Below are 27,649 nucleotides of genomic sequence, written 5' to 3' on the forward strand. Positions count from 1 at the left end.
ACAGTTAATACATATCATTATCCATCCATCCACGCCCAGACTTCCCTCTCCCCAGCCACTTCATCCAGCTCTTCCGGGGGGATCCCGAGGCGTTCCCAGGCCAGCCGAAGGATGTAGTCTCTCCAGCGTGTCCTGGATCGTCCCCGGGGTCTCCTCCCGGTGGGACATGCCCGGAACACCTCACCAGGGAGGCATCCGGGAGGCATCCGAATCAGATGCCCCAGCCACCTCATCTGGCTCCTCTCAATGCGGAGGAGCAGCGGCTCTACTCTGAGATCCTCCCGGATGACCGAGCTTCTCACCTTATCTCTAAGGGAGAGCCCGGACACCCTGCGGAGGAAACTCATTTCGGCCGCTTATATCCGGGATCTTGTTCTTTCGGTCACGACCCACAGCTCATGACCATAGGTGAGGGTAGGAACGAAGAGCAACTGGTAAATTGAGAGCTTCGGCTGCGAACTGCTCCAGTGAGAGTTGGAGCTCACGGCTTGATGAAGCCAACAGAACCACATCATCAGCAAAAAGCAGAGATGTAATACTGAGGCCACCAAACCGGACCCCCTCTATGCCTCGGCTGCGCCTAGAAATTCTGTCCATAAAAGTTATGAACAGAATCGGCGACAAAGGGCAGCCTTGGTGGAGTCCAACCCTCACTGGGAACGAGTCCGACTTACTGCCGGATATGCGGACCAAACTCTGACTCCGGTCGTACAGGGACCGAACAGCCCGTATCAGGGGGTTCGGTACCCCATACTCCCAAAGCACTCTCCACAAGACTCCCAGAGGGACACGGTCGAACGCCTTCTCCAAGTCCACAAAACACATGTAGACTGGTTGGGCGAACTCCCATGCACCCTCGAGGACCCTGCCGAGGGTGTAGAGCTGGTCCACTGTTCCATGGCCAGGACGAAAAGCACACTGCTCCTCCTGAATCTGAGATTCGACTTCCCGACGGACCCTCCTCTCCAGCACCCCTGAATAGACCTTACCAGGGAGGCTGAGCAGTGTGATCCCCCTGTAGTTGGAACACACCCTCCGGTCCCCCTTCTTAAAAAGGGGGACCACCACCCCAGTCTGCCAATCCAGAGGCACTGTCCCCGATGTCCACGCGATGTTGCAGAGGCGTGTCAACCAGGACAGCCCCACAGCATCCAGAGCCTTTAGGAACTCCGGGCGAATCTCATCCACCCCCGGGGCCCTGCCACCGAGGAGCTTTTTAACTACCTCGGTGACCTCAAACCCAGAGATAGGAGAGCCCGCCTTAGAGAACCCACACTCTGCTTCCTCATGGGAAGGCGTGTCGGTGGAATTGAGGAGGTCTTCGAAGTATTCTGCCCACCGACTCACAACGTCCCGAGTCGAGGTCAGCAGCGCCCCATCCCCACTATACACAGTGTTGGTGGTGCACTGCTTTCCTCTCCTGAGACGTCGGATGGTGGACCAGAATTTCCTCGAAGCCGTCCGGAAGTCTTTCCCAATGGCCTCACCGAACTCCTCCCATGCCCGGATTTTTGCTTCAGCGACCACCAGAGCTGCATTCCGCTTGGCCAGCCGGTACCCATCAGCAGCCTCAGGAGTCCCACAGGCCAAAAAGGCCCGATAGGACTCCTTCTTCAGCTTGACGGCATCCCTCACCGTTGGTGTCCACCAACGGGTTCGGGGATTGCCTCCACGACAGGCACCGACCACCTTACGACCACAGCTCCGGTCGGCCGCCTCAGCAATGGAGGCGCGGAACATGGTCCACTCGGACTGGATGTCCCCCGCCTCCCCCGGAACATGAGCAAAGTTCTGTCGGAGGTGGGAGTTGAAACTCCTTCTGAAAGGGGATTCTGCCAGACGTTCCCAGCAGACCCTCACAATACGTTTGGGCCTGTCACGTCGGACCGGCATCTTCCCCCACCATCGGAGCCAACTCACTACCAGGTGGTGATCAGTTGACAGCTCCGCCCCTCTGTTCACCCGAGTGTCCAAGACATGCGGCCGCAAGTCCGATGACACGACCACAAAGTTGATCATCGAACTGCGCCCTAGGGTGTCCTGGTGCCAAGTGCACGTGTGGACACCCTTATGCTTGAACATGGTGTTCGTTATGGACAATCCGTGACGAGCACAGAAGTCCAATAACAGAAGACTGCTCGGGTTCTGATCAGGGGGGCCGTTCCTCCCAATCACGCCCTTCCAGGTCTCACTGTCTTTGCCCACGTGAGCATTGAAGTCCCCCAACAGAACATTGGAGTCCCCAGCAGGAGCGCTCTCCAGCACCCCCTCCAAGGACTCCAAAAAGGGTGGGTACTCTGAACTGCTGTTTGGTGCATAGGCACAAACAACAGTCAGGACCCGTCCCCCCACCCGAAGGCGGAGGGAGGCTACCCTCTCGTCCACCGGGGTGAACCCCAACGTACAGGCGCCGAGCCGGGGGGCAATAAGTATACCCACACCTGCTCGGCGCCTCTCACCATGGGCAACTCCAGAGTGGAAGAGACTCCAACCCCTCTCGAGAGGACTGGTACCAGAGCCCAAGGTGTGTGTAGAGGCGAGTCCGATTATATCGAGTCGGAACTTCTCGACCTCACACACCAGCTCGGGCTCCTTCCCTGCCAGAGAGGTGACATTCCACGTCCCTAGAGCCAGCTTCTGTAGCCGGGGATCGGATCGCCAAGGTCCCCGCCTTCGGCCACCGCCCAGCTCACACTGCACCCGACCCCTATGGCCCCTCCCACAAGTGGTGAGCCCATGGGAAGGGGGATACATATCATTAATATAATAAATACATTTAGAAGTTGTGTAATCAGTCTTATTATATTCAATAATAATAATCAATGCATGTAAATGACCACCTCACGGGCATGTTGATCAAAATGGTTAAAGTTCAGCATTGGTCAAAATTGGCTCTCCAATAAGACGCTTAAAATGAAAAATCTTCAACTTCTTTAACTCAGAGTCAGCTGGAATAGGTAAGTGTTGATTTACGATGAAGAGGACAAGGTGCTATTTTTAAAAAAAAGGATGTTATTTACAGTGTTAAAGCACTTACATTTCCCCTCAAAAGCTTAATGCAACAGTTTCCATGTAGGCTATAATGCAAATTGTTTCTAAATCTCTATTGCCCTCCGGTGTTTGCTACAGTAAATCACATATCAGCATCCATATGAGCAAAAATATTGAGAGAGGCCTTTCCTCTTTTTTTGTCTATGACGTCTAATGTGGTCTGAGCAAGGTGTAGAAGTTTAATCCTTTTGAGGATTTTCCATGAAAATGGGGGTGCGAGCCCTGTTTATCCCTGTGCTCAGCTTTAATTATTAATTCTTACCGGTACTTAATCCTCTTTGTTCTCTGTGGAACATAAGGCTGCGACTATCTGCTCTTAATAAACCACAACAAATCTTGAGTGTTACAAGAAAGCAAAACAAAAATGATTTTTTCGTGTACATTAGTAAAAGAAACATGCTTTGAATGCATCAGTTGGGACAAACAACTTCTTCAACTTCAACTTCGAAACACCTCCGGCTTCTCAGGGCCTGAGCTATCTGTGATGGACTGACGAAAAGTGGAAAAGTGTGCTGTGGTCTGACGAGTCCACATTTCAAATATCCATCCATCCATCCATCCATTTTCTGAGCCGCTTCTCCTCACTAGGGTCGCGGGCATGCTGGAGCCTATCCCAGCTGTCATCGGGCAGGAGGCGGGGTACACCCTGAACTGGTTGCCAGCCAATCGCAGGGCACATACAAACAAACAACTATTCGCACTCACAGTCACACCTACGGGCAATTTAGAGTCACCAATTAATGCATGTTTTTGGGATGTGGGAAGAAACCGGAGTGCCCGGAGAAAACCCACACAGGCGGGGCCGGGGATTGAACCCGGGTCCACAGAACTGTGAGGCTGATGCTCTAACCAATCGGCCACCGTGCCGCAACATTTCAAATAGTTTTTGGAAATCATAGATGTCGTGTCCTGCTGGCCAAATAGGAAAAAGACCGTCCGGATTGTTATTCGCACAAAGTTCAAAAGCTTGCATCTATGATGATATGGGGGTTGTGTTAGTGCCCATGGCATGGGTAACTTGTACATCTGTGAATGGACCATTAATGCTGATCCAGGTTTTGGAGCAACATACTGTATGCTGCCATCCAAGCAATGTCTTTCAGGGACGCTGCTGCTTATTTCAGCAGGACAATGCCAAACCACATTCTGCACACCAGTGTAGCTTCGTAGTAAAAGCGTGATGGTACTAGACTGGCCTGCCAGCAGTCAAGACCTGTCTCATATTGAAAATGTGTGGCACATTATGAAGCTCAAAATATAACAACGGAGACTGACGGATGGACTGTGCAACAACTGAAGTTGTACATCAAGCAAGAATGGGAAATAATTACGCCTACAAAGCTTCAACACTTCCTAAGTTCCCAAACACTTATTGAGTGTTGTTAAAAGGAAAGGCGAAGTAACATGTCCGTGTCACGGCTTTTTGACATTTTACTAACGTCTTTAAGCAAAGCAAACTACATCAACACATTTTATTGTTTTTCATCCTTTCGTGCGGATTTCAAGCATTAAGCTGTTTTTTTTAAAATTAATTTTAAAAGTATTTGCCCATCCTGTGTAGCATTGGCAGAAATGAAAGGAGTTACGTCATACACACGTCATAAGTGACTTCATCGGGTGGCTCGAGTCTTTTGTGACTGACTGGCTCCGAGTCAGCCTTTGATCATTCACAAGCTCCAAAATAGAATAGGCAATGTGTCGCAATATTTTTTCATTGGCATAATGTTTACATCACTAGTGTTCAAACACACGGCCCGGGAACCAGAAAAATTGCAGTCAAAACCTTGAGTTCAAAAGAGGTTGGTTTGGCGGAACCAATTGCAATGTGCTGCCACAACTTGTATTTTAATGTATACATTTACAAAGGATACATAACTGGTTCACGCTCACTCATTCAAAATTTCAGGTTGCTAATATGATTTGCAACAAAATTTAAAATGTGACTAATTCCCAAAAGTACTTGAAAATTGAAAATAATTAGACAGAAAAACTGAGAAAAATAATTAGTCAGAAATAAGAAAAAAATACTCAGAAAAACAGAAAAAAATATTTTAAAAAAACAAAGCCATCAAAAAAATTACTCAGAAAAACAGGAGGTTTTTTCTTCTTCCAAGTGAATGCAATACGCTTCCGTAATCAGATAACTGGGAATAACCTTTCACAGGTAAATATATGTTTTGGGTTATTTTAAAAAGGTATTGACAGCACGAGGATTTGTAGTTGACAAAAAAAGTAAACCTCATGAAAATCGGTTGAGAAATGAGCAAGTTACGACTTAATTTCAATGTCCATGCCTTTCCAACATGGTCGCCACTTGGGCACGTTGGTTAGCTGGGCTGCTACAGCGCGCAGGGGGAGTCTCTTACTACCTTTCAAGGCATCACCAACAAACCACAGAGCAATAAAGCCACACAAAAGAGAGCTGTGCTCTACGGCTGTGCCATCTGTTAATGTTGTTAACATAATTACTGTTGACATGAATTCAGAACTATATTTCCAGAAACAACAGTACACTCCACAACATAGAGAAAACGAGATCAAACTAAATTACATCAAGTGAGCGATTTGCAATCTAAAATTGACTAGCCATGTCTCTCTCACACACACACACACACACACACACACACACACACACGCCCACACGTTCCAAGTTTTTTTTTTTGCACAATAAACGAGCAACTGCAAAGCTCCAGTGTTCATTTTAGTTCATCGTGCTCTCTTTCTCACATTATGAAGGTGAGAAGCCTAACATTCACACACACACACACACACATACACACACAAACACACACACACACACACACACACACACACACAGACTATATTACTATGATACCTTTTTGTCTTTTTTAGAACACAGCATGCTTCTGCGCAGTTGTGTTGCCATGGTTGCTGTTCCTATCCTCTCTCGAACGGTACCTCCGTGTTCAACTTTTCCTCATTTATTTTTGTGTGTTTCATTACACGGGTAAGACAAATGTGAATATATATTATTTCTTACCAGGTCAAGTGAGGAGACGGTGCATTGCCAGTGGGGGCCATTTGACGACTGGTCCGAGTGTGATGGCTGTACTAAATTACAGGTCAGCGACATTTTTGTTGAGTTCAATATTTTTATCTTGATGCTATTTTGCTTTATGTTGATAATCATAGAACTGTAACTCAGTTGTCATAAAAATAAAAATTATATCATTACTGGTAATCAATGCGGCACGGTGGTGACTGGTTAGAGCGTCAGCTTCACAGTTCTGAGGACCTGGGTTCAATCCCCGGCCCCGCCTGTGTGGAGTTTGCATGTTCTCCCCGTGCCTGCGTGGGTTTTCTCCGGGCACTCCGGTTTCCTCCCACATCCCAAAAACATGCATTCATTGGAGACTCTAAATTGCCCGTAGGCATGACTGTGAGTGCAAATGGTTGTTTGTTTCTCTGTGCCCTGCGATTGGCTGGCAACCAGTTCAGGGTGTACCCCGCCTCCTGCCCGATGACAGCTGGGATAGGCTCCAGCACGTCCGCGACCCTAGTGAGGAGAAGCGGCTCAGAAAATGGATGGATGGATGGATGGACTGGTAATCAAGCATCTATTAAGTTTTTTTTCGATTTCTTTCATGTACAGTGCCGCTTGAAATTTTGTGAACCCTCCTGACATGGTCACTCTTTTTGTAAAAAACATCAAACTAACCTTGTTAAACATACATCCAAATCCCAATTTTTAAAGCATATATTCCAAATAGTAGACACAAACACACAAAGAGGCCTTTTTGGAAGTATTTTCTCTGGCTAGACGAGTCAAAAATAGAACTATTTGGTCATAGTCAAAACCACCATGTTTGGAGAAAAGCCAGCACTGCTTATGAAGTAAAGAACCTCCTCTCAACAACAAAGCATTGTGGTGGAAATGTGAAGTTCTGGGCCTGCTTTTCCACTTCTGGACCTGGACAGTTCCATCGTATCTTAAGAACCATGAATTTACAGGCATAATAAGACATTCTTGACCAGAATCACCTGCCATCATTCAGGGAGTTAAAGCTGGGATGGAATTGGATTAAACAAGACAATGAACCAAAGCATCCAGCAAAAGTACAAAGGAATGCCATCAGAGAAAAAGGATTCCTATTGTGAATTTGCACAAAGTCTGGACCTTTATCCAATTGAAATGTGAAATTAGTTGGTGCATACCACATGTCACTCCAACCTCTCTTAGCTGGCTGAGTTTTGCAAAACTAGTGGGCAAAAACCCCCATAAACAGATGTGAGAGACTGGTTAGTCGTTACAGTTAATGTCTAGTTGAAGTGCAAAAGGAGGCGCCACAAGCTACTGGTACTAATAGAAGGGTTCACATACCTGTATATTCCTTTGAATATACTCCATTTTAATATTTAATAAAAAGTTGAATTTTTAGTCATTTAAGCAAATTGATCATTAATTGATATTCCTTTGAAAATATTCCATTGTACTACTTCCTATAATTTAATTTAACTAAATTATATTTGATTGTTTATATATATATATATCATTGTGCCCTGCGATTGTCTGGCAACCAGTTCAGGGTGTACCCCGCCTCCTGCCCGATGACAGCTGGGATAGGCTCCAGCACGCCCGCGACCCTTGCGAGGAGAAGCGGCTCAGAAAATGGATGGATATTTGAAATGTGGACTCGTCAGACCACAGCACACTTTTCCACTTTTCGTCAGTCCATCACAGATGAGCTCAGGCCCTGAGAAGCCGGAGGTGTTTCGAAGTTGAAGTTGAAGAAGTTGTTTGTCCCGACTGATGCATTCAAAGCATGTTTCTTTTACTTTTATTTCTTCACATTATCTTGGCACCACATGTGACACCACAGACCAGAAGTCGAAGGATACTAGTGTATGCACAGTTCGGAAGGAACCCATGTGATGGGGATCGAACAGAAACCAGGTCCTGTGACCTGACAAAGGGCTGCCCCCTAGCGGATGGATGTGGAAACAGGTTTCGCTGTCGATCAGGTTGGCTATAAATTCTGTGTTCCTGTTCTTCTGGGGGGAAAACATAAAGTTGACTCAACTTTCACATCATTTTCTGTGTTTAGCTAAAGTGTTTGTTTTCTCTCTGTGTGAAAATGAAAATCAATAAGCTGTAAAATATACATTTAACACCCGCATATTAGTGGGTCAGCATTCGCGAATTTGCCTATAAACAGATTTTTAAACTATCCTCCGTTATTGGCTGAAAAACTCAACTATTTGCTTTTTTGTGCTGAGAACAAACCCATAACAGGATTGTTTTGGCGACATCTAGTGGCATCTTGGTGCCAACGAAACTATTTGACCCTTTTAGGAGGGCATCAATTATTCACACATCTTTGCTATTAGAGTATCTCTCTTTCTCTCTTTCACCAGATATTTCCATACGCTATACAAAAAGACACCATTTTTTCTCACTGTTTGACTGAAACGTTTCCTGTTTTAGATCACTTAGAAATGCCAAAATGATTTCTATTTGCTAAATGCCAGAATATCGAGAATATTTTTTTCATGCAATTTTCATTACTTTATCCAAAGTCAGAAGTTTATATACATTAAGATTATCATGCCTTTAAACAATTTGGGAAAACACAGATGGTGATTTCATTTCTTTGGAAGCTTCTGATAAGTTTATTGACAACTTTTGTGTTAATTCGAGACAAACCTGTGGCTGTATTTGAGCTAGGCACATCTGAAACACACTGCTTCCTGTAACATCATGGAAATAAAGTCAAAAGAAATAAGCCAGGATATTAGAGAGAGAATTGTGGACTTCCAAATTCAACATCCAAAGACACCAGCCAATTGGCTTGGTCGCAAATGGGTCTTCCAAATAGACAATGACAATGAAGCATGCTGACAAACATGGTTACAAAGTGACTTAAGGATAACAAAGTTTTTCAAATTGTTTTTTTGCAGTGCAAAGCCCTGATCTGAATCCTATTGAGCCTGAAGACCTGAAAAGGCATGTGCAAGCAAGGTGGCCTACAAACTTGGCTCACACCAGTTCTGTCAGTAGGAATGTCCCAAAATTCCTGCCAACTATTGTGGGACGCTTGTGGAAGGATAGTCAAAATGCTCCGTCTTCCTTCTCTCACTTTTCTTCCATTTAGCAAATGGAAGTAATTTTGGCAATCCTAATTGACATTCGAATAAAATTGAGGAGGGCAAAATAATGAACGTTGTCACACCATGAAAGTTACCAAAAACGTCCTTGGTTTTCAAATGCTATGACCTGAATGGCATGGAATTGGAAGGTTCCACTGTAGTTGCATCAAATAATTGAAGTGTCTCTTGGCCTTCAGGGAAGTGTGTGAGCCGGTCACTGCTTTGTAACGGAGACTTAGACTGTGACGATGGCGACGACGAGCATGACTGTGATCATACCAGGAGATACATCACTTGTCTAAATGATGAACTCCCACCCAACATAGAGCTCCTGGGAACCGGGTAAGTGGCCACTGTTGACGTTGAAATACGTACATGTGTGCATGAACATGAGCTGATGAAATAAGTATCGAATCCCCTAAAACTTAGAATTCACAATTGGACGTGTATATACACCTTACCTTCAAATGTCTAGTCCATCTTGGGCAATACGAAAGATGAGTCAAAAGCTGTCAGCGTCAACATTGTAGACCTGAACAAGGCTGGTTACAATATATCACAAACAGGCTTTTTGAGAAGGTGAAAACTATTGGTTCCAAAGTGGAACACACACAAAATGACCATCAATTGACCCTTGGTGTGGAACCCCATGCAAGATCTTGCCTCGTGGTGTGAGGATGATCATGAGAAAGCTAAGGGAGCAGTCTCAAAGTACATGGCAGGAACTTGTTCATGATGCTACCAATTGCTCCTCGGTGAACGCCTTCTTGCTCAATTCCTCTCTGCAGCGCCAAGGCGAAAGAAGGGAAATCACAGGGAGAGCCAACTGACAGGAAAAAAAAAAGTAACGCAACTCAGAGTGGATCATGTCAGTTTGCAAACAAGTGTTTCTCCACTAAGTACTAACATATGTTTTGCTTGGGATTCAAATACTTATTTCACTGAATAACGTTTGATCATTTTAATATGATGTTTTTATGAACACATGTTTGACTGATTTCATTTCTACTACTATAATCAGTGTGTATAATTATGTTAATAGACAGAACCATAACAATTACAGTGTTAATTTCTCCTTTCTTTGTCTGTAGGTTTGATGTGGTGTCAGGAATGAGCCGTGGCAGTGTCATCAACACAAAAAGTTTCGGGGGGCAGTGTCGCTCCATTTACAGTGGCTTTCACAATGCACTATTCCGACTCCCTCTAAGTACATCCCAGTTGAGATTCAAGGTGGGTCACTCCAACACATGCCGGGAAATGTGAGCCAAACAGAAACGGGAATCATATTGACTTGTTTTTGCCAATTTTCGTCTCTCTGCGTATTGTAGAGCCAAAACTGTTGTGCAACATGAGCTTTCTCAGGAAAACATGAGCAACGTGATCAGAATGCAATGAACTCATGACTCCTGTGCCTCTTTTTTGTTTTCTGGATTTTTATTGGGGCAAGTTGGTTTGTTTGTTTATAACTTTATAACAGCATGTAGTGCCAAGCTACCGTTTCAAATGATGGGTTAGGATACTCTTCCGTGGATAATAATGTAACATTTGTTAATTCACAAAATATGAATTAGTAAAGTACAACGTGACATTCGTTTCGATTTTTGATTTAGACATTTGATTTCAAAAGAATGCAAAATTCATAAAAATAGTATTCCTGTCATAGGAAACATTTTAGAAAATTATGCTCTCGAATTGTAATGTGTAAAATTAATAAAAAATGATAGATCAATGCAAAATAAATAATAAAAAAATTTAAATAAATTAAAATGCAATTTGTAAATAAAATAAAAGATGTTTTAAAATAATGAATGAGTTAAATACAAACAAAATGAATACAAATATCTGAAATACTGTATCGTTCAATACATAAATAGACAAAAAACTACAAATATGTGAAAAATAAAATAGCATATTACAGGTCCTCTTCCATTCCAGTTTTTCTGTGTAATTTTAATGTCCTTTTATCAGGTTTGCATGATAATTTGGGTTGGAATAGCCTAAAATGTATTTTTCCAAGATATTCGAGTTGGTCTTTTCTGCCTGGTGTTAGAGACTTGTTATTATGTAACGTAAATGGGCTTTGCTCTGATTGGATCACTCATCTTCCCCAATTTAAATATGGAGCGAAATCCATACATCTTCCCGAGAACCGCTTAGCTCCCCAACAAGGTCCCTAACGTAAAATAAACCATGTTCAGCAACGTCCAAGCAATGAATACACAAAACACTGCAATAATAGTGAATTAAGAACAATTGCTGTTTCAGAAGAATACATCTTTTTCCACATGGGCTGTCCTTCAAAATTGGATAAAAATGTTGTTGAATCATCACATAACATCACACAAGGGACATCCTACGTCATATCGACGTGATGGATTTTGTTGTCGTAATACGGAATTCCAGCCTAGGGGGCGACAGAATTGATGATAATAGCTTTAATTAAAACCTGCAGCACACCTGATTATACAGGTGATGAATGCTTGTCTCCAGGTTGATGTGCAAACTGATTTCAGTGAGGAGATGTTTACAAGTGAATGGCATTATGCAAAGGAAATGTCTGCCAGAAGATTGCACCACCGTGGCCTTCATCCGACACGTGACATGACTCAGGTATGATGCTCCACTTTGATTGAAAAGTCAAAATCTGACATTCGGGACCAAATTGCCTTCATGGGGCACTCAACATGGCCCAAAACTCACCAATTTTGGCAAGCCTGTGTATCCTGGGAAACATGTTTGTATCACTGCCAGTCCTCCGTGATAACATGGATATTTGATTTCAACAGCCGTCAATGGCAATGAATGAGTTTAAAGGGTTCTCTGCAAAATGAAAAAGAGGAATTGCATTCATTTTGGTTTGGCTTTGGTTTTGCTCTTTCTAGGAACACAAAATGCTGGTTTCAAAAACTGTCATGGAGGTAGCCCAATTTCAAGCAGACTCTCCCCACTACATCCCCTTAACCGAGAGCTTTTGGAAGGCCTTGGCCCAACTGCCGCTGGTCTACAACTACGCTGCCTACAGGAAGTTGCTGGAGACTTTTGGAACACACTACTTCTCGGAAGGAAGCTTGGGAGGCGTCGTCACGGTGTTTGCTGTGGCCACTACGGAAACGCAGAGTCAGAAGGGTGAGGATTCAGTATATTTAGTAACTTTACTTGTAATAATTTGTTCGTTTGCGTTCATGTTTGGGCTTTGTGTTAAAAGCAGTGGCAGACCTGGTCATCAACGGGGACTTACTTGACTTAATCCACTGCTTAATAGCTATCACGTTGCATTTACAAAAACCTTTAATACTATACAAAAATGTGATATAACAGCATGTAACTGTGGAGCAGTTCAGAATCAATATTTATTTAACAATGTTACAAAAACATAAAACATTTAAATTAAATACATAATATTTACCAGAGATGCTGTGTGCAGACGTGTTTTGCTATTCCCAATTTTGCTCTGACCAACCAATCAGAGGACGGAAAAATTCTGACATCATCAAGGGCCCCTATGAGAATGAAATCTGACTGTTAAATAAACAGTCCCATTGCTAATATAGTTAAAGTTACATCGGCTGGCACTACTGATTCTCAAGGCCCCTGGGCAGATTAGATTGACTTGGCAACACATAGAGGCTGAAATCTGATTGGACAAAAAAAAAAAAAAAAAATCTTAACATTCACATACATGTACCAGAAGAAGTCCAATAAAAATGCTACGAAATGAAGAGAATAGATGGTTGGGACTAAATACAATTGAATATGCCACATATTTTAATTTAGTTTGGAAATGTATGTCAGTGCTTTTGATAGTTTTTAAGGACAGCCTACCACTGGTTGAAAGCCAGCCAAAGTCAGGAAAACAAATGCAAATCGCTTCAACCCAGATGTTGCAACGGTCAACACCAGCAGATTATTTTAACTTCACCGTTATAATGGCTTTGTTTGAGAACTCTTTGTAACTCTTTGTAAATCTTTACTTTATATTTTTCTCAAGACCCAATGATGTAAGAGTCATACAATTATTTACTTTTTCATCATCTTAAAACAAACATGCTAAAAAAGTTCCTAGCTGGGGCTTTGAAGCGCAGCAGCTGGAAGTGGAAGGAGGAGACGTCAGGCTCATTTCAGCGGTGCAGAAGGACGACAACAAGGCCTGGGACGTGTCCTCCGAGTGGACCCGCTCCCTGCGCTCATTCCCAAAGGTCATAAAACCAAAGGTACGTGTCAAATATATGTAAATGAACGCCACACCCCAAATAGATGCTTCCTTTTTAGTCTCCGGAAAAAAAAACCCATATATGATTAACTTTCTTATCTAAGACTGATAACTACTACAACACACACCACCTAAACAGCACACATGGCATCTGTAAAGCTGAAGAGTGGAAAAAGTGTTGTCAATATATTATTCTATATTGTGTTCAATACAATACATAATCACTATAAATATACTGTAATCCTACCACAATGTGGTGAAAATTTTTTACTTTTACTTTTTTTTCAGCAAATAACGAGGTTACAAAAAAACATAATCTGCTAATAGGTGAGTTTGAAAATCCAAACAGATTAAGATAATGTGAAACTCATTTTACAACATTGCCCTTAAAATAAACGGCCTACAGATAATTATTATTTTTTAATTCACCTGAAGCGTAGCTACACATGTGATGACGACTGAGATATATCAATTCAATATACTTCCTTGACACCAATTACAGCTTTTCTATTAGCCAGGGCTTTTGCTCCATCTTGTTGCATCTTCGAAAAGTTGAATTTGTGAGGAGTGAATCATTATTATATGACCAAAGTAGCATTATTTGTGGAGAAACAATATTTAGAAATATAATACTATCGAATATTATTCGAACATGCATTTGCAGAATTTGTACATTTGCAGACATGGTATCTGTAAAGCTGAAGTTTACAGTTGCGTTTGAAGAGAAAGTGTACGCTCGCACAGTCTCTGCAGTGTAGAATAATACAGAAATCATCATATTCATTCTTACACACAAAATATGATATATACTCATTTAATTTAATCTGATTATGAGAACAAACACTGCCTGTAAAACAGACCTGGCATCTGTAAAGCTGAAGTTTACAACGGCGTGGAGAATGCAGTGTAAGAATACAGTACATATGGTACTCAATTCAACTCGTTATTTATATTGCGCTTTCACAATATTCGTTTGTTGATTTTAATGCACATTCGAGTTTAACAGATATTTTTTTGTATTATTATAAAAAACATATTTGTAAAAGCATGAATAATATATGTATATATCTCCCCACCATTTCTTTGGTCAGCTGATGCGGCTGTCCGAGCTGGTGAAGGAGGTTCCGTGCGCCGAGCTCAAGAGGTTCAACCTGGACCGGGCCTTGGAAGAGTACCTTAGCGAGAGTGACGCGTGCCACTGCCGTCCTTGTAGGAACAACGGCCTGGCTTTCATGGAGGAAGGCGTATGCAAATGTATTTGTAAATCCGGCACGTCAGGGCTGGCCTGTGAGAACGGAAGTGACGTAAAAGGTCAGCCAAGTGGGTTTATTATGTCGTTGTTCTTTTTCCTGTATGTTTTGGAAACAATTCTACAAGAAGGTTACCCTTATGGTTTTTACATTAAGTTACAAAAGAGGGAAATCCTCTCTGTTTTGATTTAATGACTTTGAGTATTTTATGAAGGCTATATCAAATAATTTATAAACCTTGAATCAGGGCACCGTTATTATACAGTGGTACCTATTTTTATTACCATTTAACACATAATCCTTTATAAATGATACACTATTATTACAAAGTGGTACTTATTTTCATGTTATGATTAACATTAATAAGAATGAAATTCATATAAAAGTGCACGTCAATATTCTTTTTGTTTACATTATGAGATATCCATGCACATTTTAAAATATGGATCTCTTTTCCACAATACGGGCCACGAAACGTAGCGTGGTGCAGTAGTGGTTAGCATCTCTGTGTCACAGTTGTCAGGTCCCGGATTTGAATCTCAGATGCAGCTTTCCCTGCCTAACATGGTTCCTTGCCTAATAATGGACTTTTCGAATGGTATTGGTGGTATTGTAGTAGTAGTAGTGATTTTAGCAGACAGTGGTGGTGGTAGTAGTAGTGGTGATGGTAAGAGTACTGTAGTTGTATAGCCCCAGCAAGTAACCACGCACCTGTAACCTCCCTGACCCCACGAGTGCCGCCACTGGTAGCACAAGTAGGGAATTTTCGACCCCACAAAAAAAGGTATTAGTAATATTAGAGTAATAAATTAGTAATACATATTATACTTTTCCCACATGTAAATAATAAATATGACTAGCATAGTTAGACTATAGTTACTTACAACATACCAACATGCAACATCTTCATATTTTGTTTTGTTTCTTCGGCTTCTTGCTTAAAATAGATTGACATTTCTTGTAATTCCTCCTAAAGGCTGTTCATTTTTTTTGTTTTTACTTTGTTGGTTGTTGCATTATTATTAATACGAGTGTACCTGTGTTTATGTGAATATTGCTTCTGTGACAATCTCATTTCCCTCATGGAATAAATAAACTACGTTTATTGTAGTAGTACTAGTAGTAGTAGTGGTTGTAATGGTTGGAACCATATTTGGTAACGTAAACCCAGGTTACCACACTTCTCAATACACAATAAGGCAGCACGCTCAACCAGAAGTAGAACTAGAAGTACTAGAAGAAAACGTTACCAAAAATGGTTCATCATTGCATAAAGAGGGCTGCAGTAGTTGTTTTGTTACTGTGTGTGCAGAAATAGACGTGACTGACGGCAGCTGGTCCTGCTGGTCTGCGTGGTCCACGTGTGCCGGGGGTCAGAAGTCGCGAAGCCGCTCGTGCTCCAACCCCGCTCCCCAGGATGGCGGGCAGGCGTGTAAAGGAGACGGCACTGAGACCACATTTGACTGTGACCACACGGAACACTTCAAGTCAGTCACGTTTATTTTTCATTATTGTTATTGTTATACCCCTATTGTTATTATTGTTATTTTTGTTTTGTTTGTTTTTTTAAATTAGAATATCTGAGCCTCAATGCCTTGAACCAACGGCCCCTGTAAAACCAACATGTGGGACTCCGCCTGCACTCATCAATGGCTACATTCTGGTAAAGTACACCTCACACAGTGAACCCCCGCCTATTTGCAGTTCCCTATTCACAAAATCACATACTCAGTTTTTGTGCTCTTTTTGTAAAGCTCTTGATGCCACACAATAAAGCCAAACTAGCTAATAAGAACGTAGTAATTGGTGTCAAGGAAGTATGTTGAAGTGCTACATCTTGACTGAAAGACTAACATCTTTGTGTGTCAAGGAAGAGCAAAGTTTAGCCTGGGCTGTTAGTGGACGTTTCGAAGCGTCGAATGGACTCCATTCGCATGTGTATAGTACACATTCAATACTGTACTATTTTGATTCTTTCATTATTGAAAATACATACCAAAAAATGTGGTATTTTAGCAGGCTGGAACGGAATAATGTCATTTGAATTCATTTATTCCTTCCTGCTTGCTGACAGGAACCAAAAGATGTCTATGTTGTGGGCAGCGAGGTTGAATACAATTGCACCAGCAGGTTCCACCTCTTTGGACAAAACATCTTGGAATGTAATGCCAATCAAAAGTGGTCGGGCAGGCCTGGATTGTGCAACTGTGAGCGCATCAACATTTAATTTTTTTTTAATGCGTCGTCGTCGTTTGGTGATTTGTTGTGTTCAACTTTTGGTTGTCTCTCCAGTGCCAAGGTGCAAGCTGCGGTCCCTCGCTCATGACATCATCGTTAGGCCGTTAGAGGCGTCCTACGGAATCGGAGAGACGGTGACTCTGTCTTGTCCTGCGGGAAGTCGACTTATGGGTCACCGTAAAATTGTTTGTGATAACAAACTGAAGTTCTCTCCAGACCCTGAAAATTTTGAATGCATTGAAGGTACATTTAGTCAATCATTGCCACTCATATTTGCTGTGTTTGGAATTATATTTGCATATTTTGAAGGACCGGCATAGAAAAAAAGACAAAAAAAAAAAAAAAAAAAAAACACGCTTCCTCGATCTGGTCTTTTTATATCTTGTGTTCTTCCGACAAGTGTTCCTACAGTAACTACACAGTGCGATAAAGTGTCATGGATGATGAAGTTGTCGTTGACACACAGTTGTTGTCTGCGCATTATCAAAGATAATAATCTGGTTTATTCGCTGCCACCTAAGCGATGAGTCGTGATTTATAGGAGCGCCTCTGCACTGTGTTTAGCCACGCTAGCTAGCCACCCGCATTTTTGGAGCGGCTCGAGCTGCCAGCAAGATGTACTGTGCTGGGCATGCGACAGTTCTAAAAATAAACTAGCTTTTGGATTCAAACGTACACGACGGCAGCGCGGAACGTCAGATCTAATGTCTTAATTTGTGGATCACTGATTGGATCCGGGAATTAGGACATTACAGCCAATCACAACATTTGCATAAAATGCAAAATATCGACTGAACCGATATTGCTGATCAGATTGGCGGAAAGTCCGGTCTCCCTCTTGTGGCACGTGAAAGAATCGCTGCAAGGTATGGTTCAGTTGTATTTAACTTTTATGTTCAATATATTTGGATTTAATTTAATTTAAAAAAAAAACTTTTAAACATTGCAAGATATGCATAATGTTACAGTGGCTTACAATAACATTAAATATACCTTTTAGGAATAAAACCTCTATTGACCACATCGGCCTTCTTGTACTCAGGCCTTAGGTGGTGTAAAAATTTAAGACAACCGCTGATATAGTTGATCACGAGTGATTTCAAACACAGCCGTTATCTTTCATTAAATTGTGCAGGTGTGCCGATTGTTTTGGCTGCGAGACTATTTTCGTTTTCTGTGTGATTAAAAGTCATCAAGCAGCAACAGCAGCAGCAGCGGCAGTTACGTTTCCCTCGCTCAACGCGCTGCGAACGCTGGGAGAAGCCGGCTGGAGGACAATGTGTTTGTAAGATGCCCTTTGAATGCAGGTAGGATCACTTTCATTCACTTTGTGACAGTGCGAGTCACGATTGCGATGGTAGTGGTGGAAGTTATTTGTGTTGTAGTGGTAGTAGTAGCAGTAGTAGTTGTAGTAATAGTGGTAGTAATGTTAGTAATAGTACTGTAGTGGGAGGAGTAGTATTAGTGCTTGCTGTTGTGGTATACAGTATGGTAGCGGTGGTAGTGGTAGTAATGCCATTTTGTAATAGGAGTGGTAGTAGTTTTATATCGAAATCTATCAATATCTGCTTAAAGTCCATGTACTAGTACACTATTTGTTGTCACTAGTTTCACATTGCATCGCAATAGTGCACTTGGACTATGGTGTACGAGTAGAACTGTCTTACCAGTAACTGTTCCCCTACTGCTTTCCAATACTGTCTGACATTACTGCACTAGTAGAATGAGGAGGGCACACTAGTATAACAACTACTAGTAATGTGTTCACGAGGGGACAGCTGCGTGCTACTCGTACTAATAGCGACATACAATTCTGCTAGTTAACCTTTAGCACTACATTCGCAGTATTAGTAGCACACACACATTTTTCTACTAGTGCGCCATACATATGCATAGAAATGTCATAGTAGTAAAGACAAAGAATATCATGTTCGAACAGCTTTCCTTTCAAGGGTGGTACTAGTATGGTAGCAGTAGTAGTGGAAATGGAAGTACGCTAGTGCGGTGCAAGTAGTCTTTATTTATTTATGTGTTTATGTGTTTATTGTTGCTGTGGTCAGGTCTTCTTTGGAAGTGTGTGCCACCGATGTTGCTAGTGGCAGGTCAGTTGTTGTCAGTGTGTGCAAACTCCACACACTCAGGTGTATGCACATTAACTACAAGTTAGCACCGGAGAGCGTCTGCAAGTGGCCGCAGCGCAACACTACATCAGGCTGCAACGACTGTCAGATGTGGGAAACCTGTGATGGTGAGTACTTCAAATATGCACTTAAAAAACATAAAGAAAAAAAAGAAAATACACATTCTTTGACCTTTCTTGTAGAGCACAGCGGGGAGTGTCGTTGTAAGGACCACGCAGAGTGTTTGACTCCGGGGTTTGAAGTGTGCGTCCGCACCGGGGAGGATGCGCTTACCAGAGGAAGCATGAGTGAATGTGAAGCAGGACTGAGGCGCTGCAAAGGAGAAAAAGTCTCTGTTGTCGATATTTTGCCCTGTGACTCTTAATTCATTCACTGCCAGCCTTCCCAGTTAACATTTGACTTCTAAAGCCGTCAATGGCAGTGAATGTGTTAAGGACCCGGGGAGAAGAAATGAATTGCTTGCATCAAAATTAAAGCAAATAACAGCAACAACAATGAGCAATGTATTTACTGCACTATCAATCTGTGTCCATGATTATTACACACTGTAGGTGGGATTTAGTTACATACAGTATGTGTAAATCATAAATAAGTCAACTGTTACGGTAAAGCATTTTGAGCGCCACATCCCAAATATCTTCAGTGGTGGTTTGTCTCCACCCAGTGGAGGTTTGAAGAGGAAAATAAACAACCCAGTCGTCTCTTCATTTCCATAACAAAAGTTTTATTAACAATGTAAAATGATCTACATCATCCTCGTGTACTGAACTGTACCTCCAAGGGGCCCTAAATACGAACAACAAGCATCGTCCACAAGGTGGCGCCATGCTGAGCACCAGTAACCAATAACAAACCAGTTTAACTCCATAAATACTATACGTGTGTGTATATATGTGTGTGTATATATATGTGTGCGTGTGTGTGTGTGCAAAGAATTTCTCTCCATGTTATCATACAATATATTGCACTTTGAAGTTGTAAAGTTAAGATACAGTTTTATCTTTCATTGACGACTAAATTAAGAACAGGGAGGAGGCGAAACAAGAAACTACTTGACTGGACGACACATCAAAATGACTTCCTCGCCATCCTCAAACATTCAGGTGGCAAAACAGACATTTACATTCCTAACCCTCCTGTTATATTGCGGGTCAATTTGACCCGTTTGAACTTCAAATAAAATAGTCGTACCTTGACGTACGAGTTAAATTTATTCTGTGACCAAGCTGGTGGCTCACTTTACTCATGTACTGTATCAAAGCAATCCCCCCCCTGAAATGAATTGAAATGCCATTAATCCGCTCCAGCCCTGAAAAAGAAACGCCACCATTTTTTTGGGGGGGGGGGGGGGGGTTTAAAAGTCATTCACTGCCAGCCTTCCCAGTTAACATGGATATTTGACTTCTAAAGCCATCAATGGCAGTGAATGTGTTAATGAGAATTGCACTGCATTGTAAAATGTGAGAAGCATAATAAAACAAAAGAGAATGTAAAAAAAAAAAAAAAAGTTTTTTTATGAAGAGGAACAAAGCACCAAGTCTGGAATGCACACACACTAGTAAATTTGTGTGTTAGTGTGCTTTGAAGAGGGCGTGGCTAAGGAGCCTGGACTCAGTCATGTTGCCGAGTGTGAGTGTTTTCTCCATGCTCCTTGTGAGTGTTTTCATTTTGGTTTTGACTGTTTGTCCTGTTCAAAAAAACAGCTGAAAGTTTTTTTTTTTTTACTTCACTTGTACCACTGTTTTGAAAAATGTAAACAAACAAGGGGATACAGCAGTATTTTTGTTCTTCGTTTAATTAAATATTTTCATAATTATTATTTTTACTGCCTAAACATGCAGTGACTCACATTGGCCTTTTCAAAAAAAACATAACAGGAGGGATACATTTTCTGTTTTCCATTAAACACCGGACAACCGGCTCCATTGACCCAAAACCATGGGACTGTGTTGCTATTTATTCTCCGTGGAGAAGAACAATGGGCAGCCTTGCTATTTTTTGTTTGTTTGATTGAAAATGGCAGTAGTAGAGTAGTGGAGGGCGAAAAAGGACAATTTTGTCTCTTGTTGTTTTTGTTGCTACCTCAGCTGGTTACCAAGCAACAGAGGCCAAAGAAGCGTCTCTTCCTCTGTCGGACCAGCGGGTAGGGAGACAGGTTCAGCAAACTGCTGTCATCTAGAAGCCACAGAGAAAGTATAGGAAACTTAATTTTATTTCACATTGTTTGTTGTATAGTATACCGTATATAAAGCAGTGATACTCAACTGGTGGGTTGGGACCCAAAAGTGGGTCACGGAGCCATTTTGGTTGGGTCGTGGACAGGTTGTCAAAAATTACAAGGGCTTTTCAGGTTACGACGGTAGCTACATACATTTCGAGGTTGCAGAATACTGTAGATTTTCCAGCGCCACAAGAAGACACCATCACTTAGGGCAGTTAGTGTTTTTTCATACAAATATTTACTGTTATTATGGATTTAGTACTACATTAGCGTTGGTAAGTGATGGACAATGTTGCATTCTGACTGGTATACAAATTTGGGTTACATTGCAGCCAGCAGTGAAATATTTAACTTGTATCCCAGGTCAGACTTGTCTGTTATTTGGAAAATAACAAGTTTAACAGGCATGCGTCTCAAATGGAATTGCTTGAGGCATGTAAACATTGAAAGAATGCAATTGGTGGTTTTATAACATAATTCAGACTCTTCAAACTGTAACAGTTTGGTATGCATCCTTCATTTCACTAAAAAGAAGAGACTGGTGCCAATATATTCATATTTATAGTGTACATAGTACCAGTTATGGTAAAAATAAGATATTAATATGTTTTGGAAGGCTGTTTTGGAAGCTTCTATTGTTCTTTACTTCAGTAGAAGTGGGTCGCGACTTACAGCTGCGACAACGGGAAAATGCGTGTCCCGAGTTGACAAAAGTTGAGAACCACTGATATAAAGTATAACGTAGCAAGTTTGGGTTAAACTGATTAGTCGACGATTCAACTTTACTTCTCTGCACTGCAACGATGTTTAACAGTTGAAGTCGATTAATTGATAACCTGTTTTTTTTGCATGTCATCTTCCAATTGGGCAATTTAGAGAGGACTTACTACTACTCACTGTGTGAGGCAACGAAATGTCTGGCCAACAAGGCGACATAGTCTACATGCTGTACGTCTATGCGGGTCTGAGAGTACAAAAATTAGATGGTTGTGGATGAGCACAGCGGTTAGCCTCACTTTGGCCATTCCGTTTGCCACTAGTCTGCTTCACAGAGCGACTGACAGAGGGCTCGAAAGTCTTCTCTGTGGAACACCAAATGAGACCAACCAGTTTGTTCAAGAGAAACAAGCACAGGACTCCCACTAATTACAACAACTATAATTAGTGTAGTAGTCAGATGTATTGTTAATCATGTTTTGTTGTTTTGTTTCTATGCCTGTCCGTCAAAATGTCTCTTTAGGTGAAACCGGTCAGTGGTGCAAAAAAACATTGGGGACTGCTGTACTTTTACTGTAAAAATATCAATGACGTCATCGATTAGTCGACTTAGACTCGACTTACATCGCATTGGGGTTGGCTACAAAAAAAATCTTTTATCGTTCAAGCCCTAGTCCCAACACACCTTGGTTCTTCAGCGGTAAAGGCATCGTCTCCCTGAGTTTACTGAGAAGGTTCTTCATTTCCCTCATGTCCCTGTAGCAATAGAATAAAATAAAATAGTAGATGATTTCATGTTGTATAAAAAGTGGGTCTATTACTGTATTTTGTCCGAAAATCTGCACTAAAATGTACAGTTTTGGTCACTTTTATTTCAGTATTACAAGCATTTTTCTTTCACCAAATCCCGAAACATAACTTGCGCAATAGTTGTACTGTATACTGAAATGTTTGTTTGCCACTATTTTCCATGAGTTCAGATTTCAAAATCAATGTTTTTAAAAAGAAATCCAATAACAATGAAATGCAGGGATAACGTATTGTAACATGATGAGGTGATTATACATTTCTATTATATTATACACACAATTGCTTGATGAAGCATCTTCAGCGTGGACTTACTTTTCAATGTTTTCTATGTCCGTGGCCACCAGCCCGCCGAGCGGAGGGCCGTCGGTGGGCGAGGAGGACGTGTCCTCAAGGATGGGGACGTCCGAGCTCTCCTCGGTCTTCTTGTCCACTGAGGGGACGAAGCTACAGGAGTCTTTGCCTGGCGCCGCACAGAAAAACAGATGCACATAAACGTTATGTTCCCAATTCAGGGGAAAAAAGGTACAAAAAGTCCTTTGCTAAGAAACTATACCTGTTTCAGGTTTAAAAAATAAATAAATAAATCTTACAGCATTTTACTCTGACAATTACAATAACTGATGTTTAGGGTCTTGACAGCAAGACAAATATTATTAGAATCATATATCATAATTACATTTACATTTGTTTTGTATATATATTTACTAATATATTCACTAATAATATATATTTACATTGTCATTACTTATTTCAAGTCAATTATATCATAATTGTACAACACAATAATAAAATAAAACGAATTGAACACCGAAGCAGCCAGTGCACGTGTACGTTAAGTAAATAAATACAAAAATAAAAATAAATAATCAATTAATAAATAATAAATTATAAAATACTATTTAAAACATACAAGAAAATAAACTGAACCTACAACACCGCCAGTGCATGTGCAACTTAAAAAAAATGCTTTGTTCAACACGTGTACTGTATTTGGCCCATCATTTTAGTACAGTTGGAATAAGGGCCTTGAATGATTCATTTAAACAAATTTAGGTGTGCCATTTTTTTTTTGCACAAAAAGATACTAAATATTATTTTGCGCAATATAAGTGTCGTATTTGGCCGTCATTTCAATGCAGGTGGAAGTAGGACCATGAATGATTCATTCAAAAACATTATTTTTTTCCCCAAGTGCCACTTTTCAACAAAAATAAGGTAATTTTCACACAAAAACATTGAAAATGCTCCAATGTGTAACAAAAGTACTGCTTTTGGCCATCATATCGGCATTTATTTTCAAAACGACAGTTTTAAAAAAAACCTAGAAAATGTCACATTATGCTACAAAAGCACTACATTTGGCCAATAGTTAAGTGAAGTTGAGATTAGAGCCTATGAATATTCATTAACAAAAAGTTACATTTATCCCACTGACAGTTTTGTCATAAAATGAAGTACTTTTTGCACAAAAGCACACAAAATGCCACTTTGTGCAATAAAAGTGCTATTCATGGCAATCATTTGCGTCATCAGTGCCGTTGGGATTAGAGCCTATGAAAGAGAAATATTTTTTTCCTAATTTTCTCTTGAAAACTGAGGTTGGACAACTATATGTCAGCCGCTGGCACTTCAGTTGTTTCACCCAAATTGTGCCAGTGGGTGTGTTTACCTTTCCTGTGGAGCTGCAGGGATCCCAGCAAGCAGAAGGACTTGAGCATCTCGGTGATGTACATCTCCAGACAGCACTGCAGCTGGATGAAGAGCCTGCAGATCTCCGGGTGAATCTCGCCATCCTCCGGCCTTAACAAAAAGATCATTGATCACTTCAATGGGCCACATGGAAAGTCGCCTTTTTAATGTTTGTGTACAAATTAGCATACAACAAAATCTTTAGTCATCTGCCCATTTATAAATTTGACAAATAAGTGGCAGATTTGCTCCTTCACTTTTGCTTGATGATATTAGTGTCCATCTTTGAGTTTGTAGTTATGAAATGTGCCGACATAAAAAGCTAATCAAGTCTGATTTATTTAGCTGCTGCTCCCTCATCACTGGCTTTTATGACACACTGCAGCAGCTTCATACACACTTCAATCTACAGCAGGTGAGAACTGAGTGAGCACTAAATCACCCGCCGAAGAGTGAAAGCACTGAGTGGACGTTTGCCACACAGGACTGTGTGCACTCATGAACATTTACAGTGCGACCAAAGACCCCAAAAAAATCTCTTGGAAATTTGACACACGGAAAAGAGTTTTGTTACAAGTCAGAGAATAAGTGAATGGATTAAAAAAAAAATATATTAATAATAATAAGACAAAGTATGTGAAAAAAAGGCAAGAATTGAGAAGTTCTTTTAAGCTTCCAGACGCTGTGGGCGTGGAGCTAAATGCTTTCAAAATCCCGTCTCCCCGGAACGTTCAGCTGTCAATCAAGACTGTTCCTCCTCTTACTAAGTGGGGAGAGAAGAATTTGCAACGATTCTGGGGCGGCCACCCCTTTGTCTCCGTTGAAATTCAACGAGCCGTGAATCAACGCCGTTGCACCAGACCTCCAGATCCCGTCCGTCACAAAACAACGTGAGTGGGGCCAGACGGCAGAGACATTGTAGCCTAAATAACATAAAACATATTACACTTCAGGGAAGATGTTTTTTTTGGAGTTGTGGGCATAGTTTGTTGGCCAATTGCACACTATACTCATAGTAATGGGTCAAGTTAATGAATGAGGAAGTGGCAATTCTGCCGAATGGCCACTGCATAGAATAAGGGTGCTTGGTGTTTTTAGAGAATAGTGGGGGAGGGACTGATGCTAGAAAGTATACACCCAAGTCCTGTGACCTCATGGCCAAAAAAATCCTTCCCACAGAGATGAAGAAAAGGACGTTTACGCTAAATCTCAACAATTCAATACTAAAGATATATTGTTCTCAGTCTATGCATCTGTTTTCAGTACTTATATTCCAACATATTTAACATATTTAGAAACAAAACAAGGAGTTTTAGAAAATCTTACAGCATTATAGAAAGAGCACAAAAAAAAAAACGAAGTCGTTGAGTTTTTCAGTAGAAGTAGGGGACATTCAGTATGGGATGACTCACCCTGCTATCAAGGTGAGACTATGGTGTGCGGCCCTGGCCATCTCGCAGCCTTTGGTTCGAGTCCTCAGCATGTCAGTCCGCAAGTTGGGCCAGTCGACGGTGATCTCGCCGATGGAGATGACCAGCTCGCGGTACAGAGCCACCAGCGTGTTGAACTCTTGCACGATCTGGGTTGCAACCACAGTGTAAACATCACTTAAGGTTAAGCAAATAGAATGCACATTTGCGCCTGCAACACCGAAAGAGATCCGATACAAGAGCTGTTTTTTTAAAAAAATCTGCCTTTCCAAGGCAAATAATGACGTTAAAATCCAAATGCATGATTGTAGATCATGCCAATGTATCCTGTCTGGCATTTTTTTTTTTTTTTTTTTTTTTTTTTGCTCATGATTTCCAGCACTAAAGTGGACGGAGGCACTGTTAAAGAAGCTCCACTTTGTGGGGAAATACGTACATTACACTTGAACATCCTTCACATAAAACTGTGACTTGTTTTCTGCGTACAAATTGGTAAAGTAAGTTAGACAAAAAATCAAATTGATTGCAGTAAAATTATAATCATGTTTTTTTTGTTGTTGTTGGTTCCTCCAACTCTTGTGTTGGATCTTTACTAAACTGTGCAGGTGTACCTAATAATGTGGCTTGTTGTGTCTCTGCTCCGAATAGTGCCAGTTGATCAGTAAATTATTTTCAGAATTAATGAATGAATTAATCATAAAATGCAATAAAAAGATAAAATAAATTAAACACCAAAGCAACCAATGCATATGCATTTTTAAATAAATAAATACAAACATTTCAATCAAAATAAAATAATACTTATAGAATACAATTACAAATCAAATAAATTAAGCATGCCCATTTAAAAATAAATACAAATATTCAAAAAAATAAAACAATAAAACAATTGAAAAGATTCTAAATAAATATACCAATCCTAAAATACTATTTACATTTTTTTTTAAATAAATTGATCCTACAACACAGCAAGTGCATGTGCAACTTTAAAAATAAACAACAACAACAACAATAATAATATGAAATGAATACAAATATTATTTATAAAATAAGGATAAATTAAGCATGCAACGCAACCGGTTTAATTGCAAAATAGTAGCCTAACAATAACAAATAACATAACACAGCATAATCCTGAAAAAGTTGTCATCAAAAGAGCTCACAGCTTTAATGACTCTGCTGATGATCGATCGTGCTATGTTGACTTTGCACCAACTAAGACTGGAAAAAAAAAAAGCTGCTTGACTTGCGTGCTGCCCCTGCAAGAGCGTTCATTTCACGGAGCCTTACATGACGTCCGCTTCACATATGTGTTTGCATCACATCATCATCATCATCAGAGCAGTGGACACTCATTCATGCAGTTTTGGAGAGGGTGACCCCCCCCCCAAAAAAAGGAACATCCACTGCTATAGATGCACAGTCTAGTGCACTCTGTCATGCATGCTGCTCCGTGTCGTCATATACGTGCACGAGCGTGCAGGATGCACAAAGAGGAGGAGAGCGTCCGCCACTCACCATCCTGCAGTCGGCCACGGAGCGCTGGGCTCGGCGGCTACTCTCCGTGCTCTCCCGCCGCTGGGGGTCTCGGTAGAGGGGCTTGCCGATCTGGGAGATGGTCCCGGCCGATCTGGGGCGGTTTTTGCGCCCGTTCGATGCAGAACTCATGCATACACACCCACTAATAAAACAGTCTTGATACGGAACGATCTCTCCTGCCTGCTTCTACCCCACCCCACCCCACCCCTCCCCCGGCCCCCCAACCCTCTCTACCTCCTCCTCTC

At 41.4% G+C, this 27,649-nt stretch overlaps 2 protein-coding genes and 1 long non-coding RNA gene across 5 annotated transcripts; 1 reads left to right on the plus strand and 2 right to left on the minus strand.

Annotated features, from left to right (window-relative positions):
- Window positions 1-5,699: 5,699 nt before the first annotated feature.
- On the plus strand, window positions 5,700-19,493 carry c7a (complement component 7a). Of its 2 annotated transcripts, XM_061767800.1 has the most exons (17): window positions 5,700-5,787; window positions 5,905-5,966; window positions 6,056-6,134; window positions 7,893-8,034; window positions 9,357-9,501; window positions 10,251-10,389; window positions 11,650-11,769; window positions 12,042-12,285; window positions 13,216-13,370; window positions 14,461-14,680; window positions 15,932-16,106; window positions 16,195-16,282; window positions 16,694-16,826; window positions 16,912-17,100; window positions 18,047-18,164; window positions 18,918-19,105; window positions 19,181-19,493. In XM_061767800.1, exons 1-17 carry the CDS (start codon window positions 5,782-5,784, stop codon window positions 19,360-19,362), a joined length of 2,385 nt encoding a protein of 794 aa, XP_061623784.1. In that variant the 5' UTR covers window positions 5,700-5,781; the 3' UTR covers window positions 19,363-19,493. The 2 variants fall into 2 exon arrangements, with proteins under 2 accessions (XP_061623784.1, XP_061623785.1); XM_061767801.1 differs by lacking the exons at window positions 5,700-5,787; window positions 5,905-5,966 and having other exon boundaries at window positions 6,059-6,134; window positions 7,594-8,034.
- LOC133475241 (uncharacterized) lies at window positions 7,835-14,566 on the minus strand. Of its 2 annotated transcripts, none has more exons than XR_009787755.1 (3): window positions 14,446-14,566; window positions 9,621-9,985; window positions 7,835-8,061 (listed from the first exon to the last, which is right to left on the minus strand). It is a non-coding gene; the product is annotated as an uncharacterized LOC133475241 (long non-coding RNA). The 2 variants fall into 2 exon arrangements; XR_009787754.1 differs by having other exon boundaries at window positions 7,835-8,064.
- A 208-nt stretch (window positions 19,494-19,701) lies between the features above and the next one.
- Window positions 19,702-27,593, minus strand: rgs7bpa (regulator of G protein signaling 7 binding protein a). The gene is made up of 6 exons (XM_061767802.1): window positions 27,384-27,593; window positions 25,848-26,014; window positions 24,416-24,546; window positions 23,059-23,206; window positions 22,622-22,692; window positions 19,702-21,173 (listed from the first exon to the last, which is right to left on the minus strand). Exons 1-6 carry the CDS (start codon window positions 27,531-27,533, stop codon window positions 21,082-21,084), a joined length of 759 nt encoding a protein of 252 aa, XP_061623786.1. The 5' UTR covers window positions 27,534-27,593; the 3' UTR covers window positions 19,702-21,081.
- Window positions 27,594-27,649: the final 56 nt, after the last annotated feature.

The sequence above is a fragment of the Phyllopteryx taeniolatus genome, chromosome 3 (assembly GCF_024500385.1).
Source record: "Phyllopteryx taeniolatus isolate TA_2022b chromosome 3, UOR_Ptae_1.2, whole genome shotgun sequence".
In the NCBI taxonomy this organism is placed as follows: Eukaryota; Metazoa; Chordata; class Actinopteri; order Syngnathiformes; family Syngnathidae; genus Phyllopteryx; species Phyllopteryx taeniolatus.

Bases quoted from the DNA above. Each gene is read 5' to 3' on its own strand.
- rgs7bpa (XM_061767802.1), bottom strand. From the start codon at position 27,533: ATGAGTTCTGCATCGAACGGGCGCAAAAACCGCCCCAGATCGGCCGGG. The intron at 23,207-24,415 runs GTAAACACACCC...GTGCGGCGCCAG, and splicing joins CCTGCAGCTCCACAGGAAAG to GCAAAGACTCCTGTAGCTTC. The intron at 21,174-22,621 runs GTGTGTTGGGAC...TGTGGCTTCTAG, and splicing joins TTTACCGCTGAAGAACCAAG to ATGACAGCAGTTTGCTGAAC.
- c7a (XM_061767800.1), top strand. The intron at 16,107-16,194 runs GTCAGTCACGTT...TTTTTAAATTAG, and splicing joins GACCACACGGAACACTTCAA to AATATCTGAGCCTCAATGCC. The intron at 16,283-16,693 runs GTAAAGTACACC...GCTTGCTGACAG, and splicing joins TCATCAATGGCTACATTCTG to GAACCAAAAGATGTCTATGT.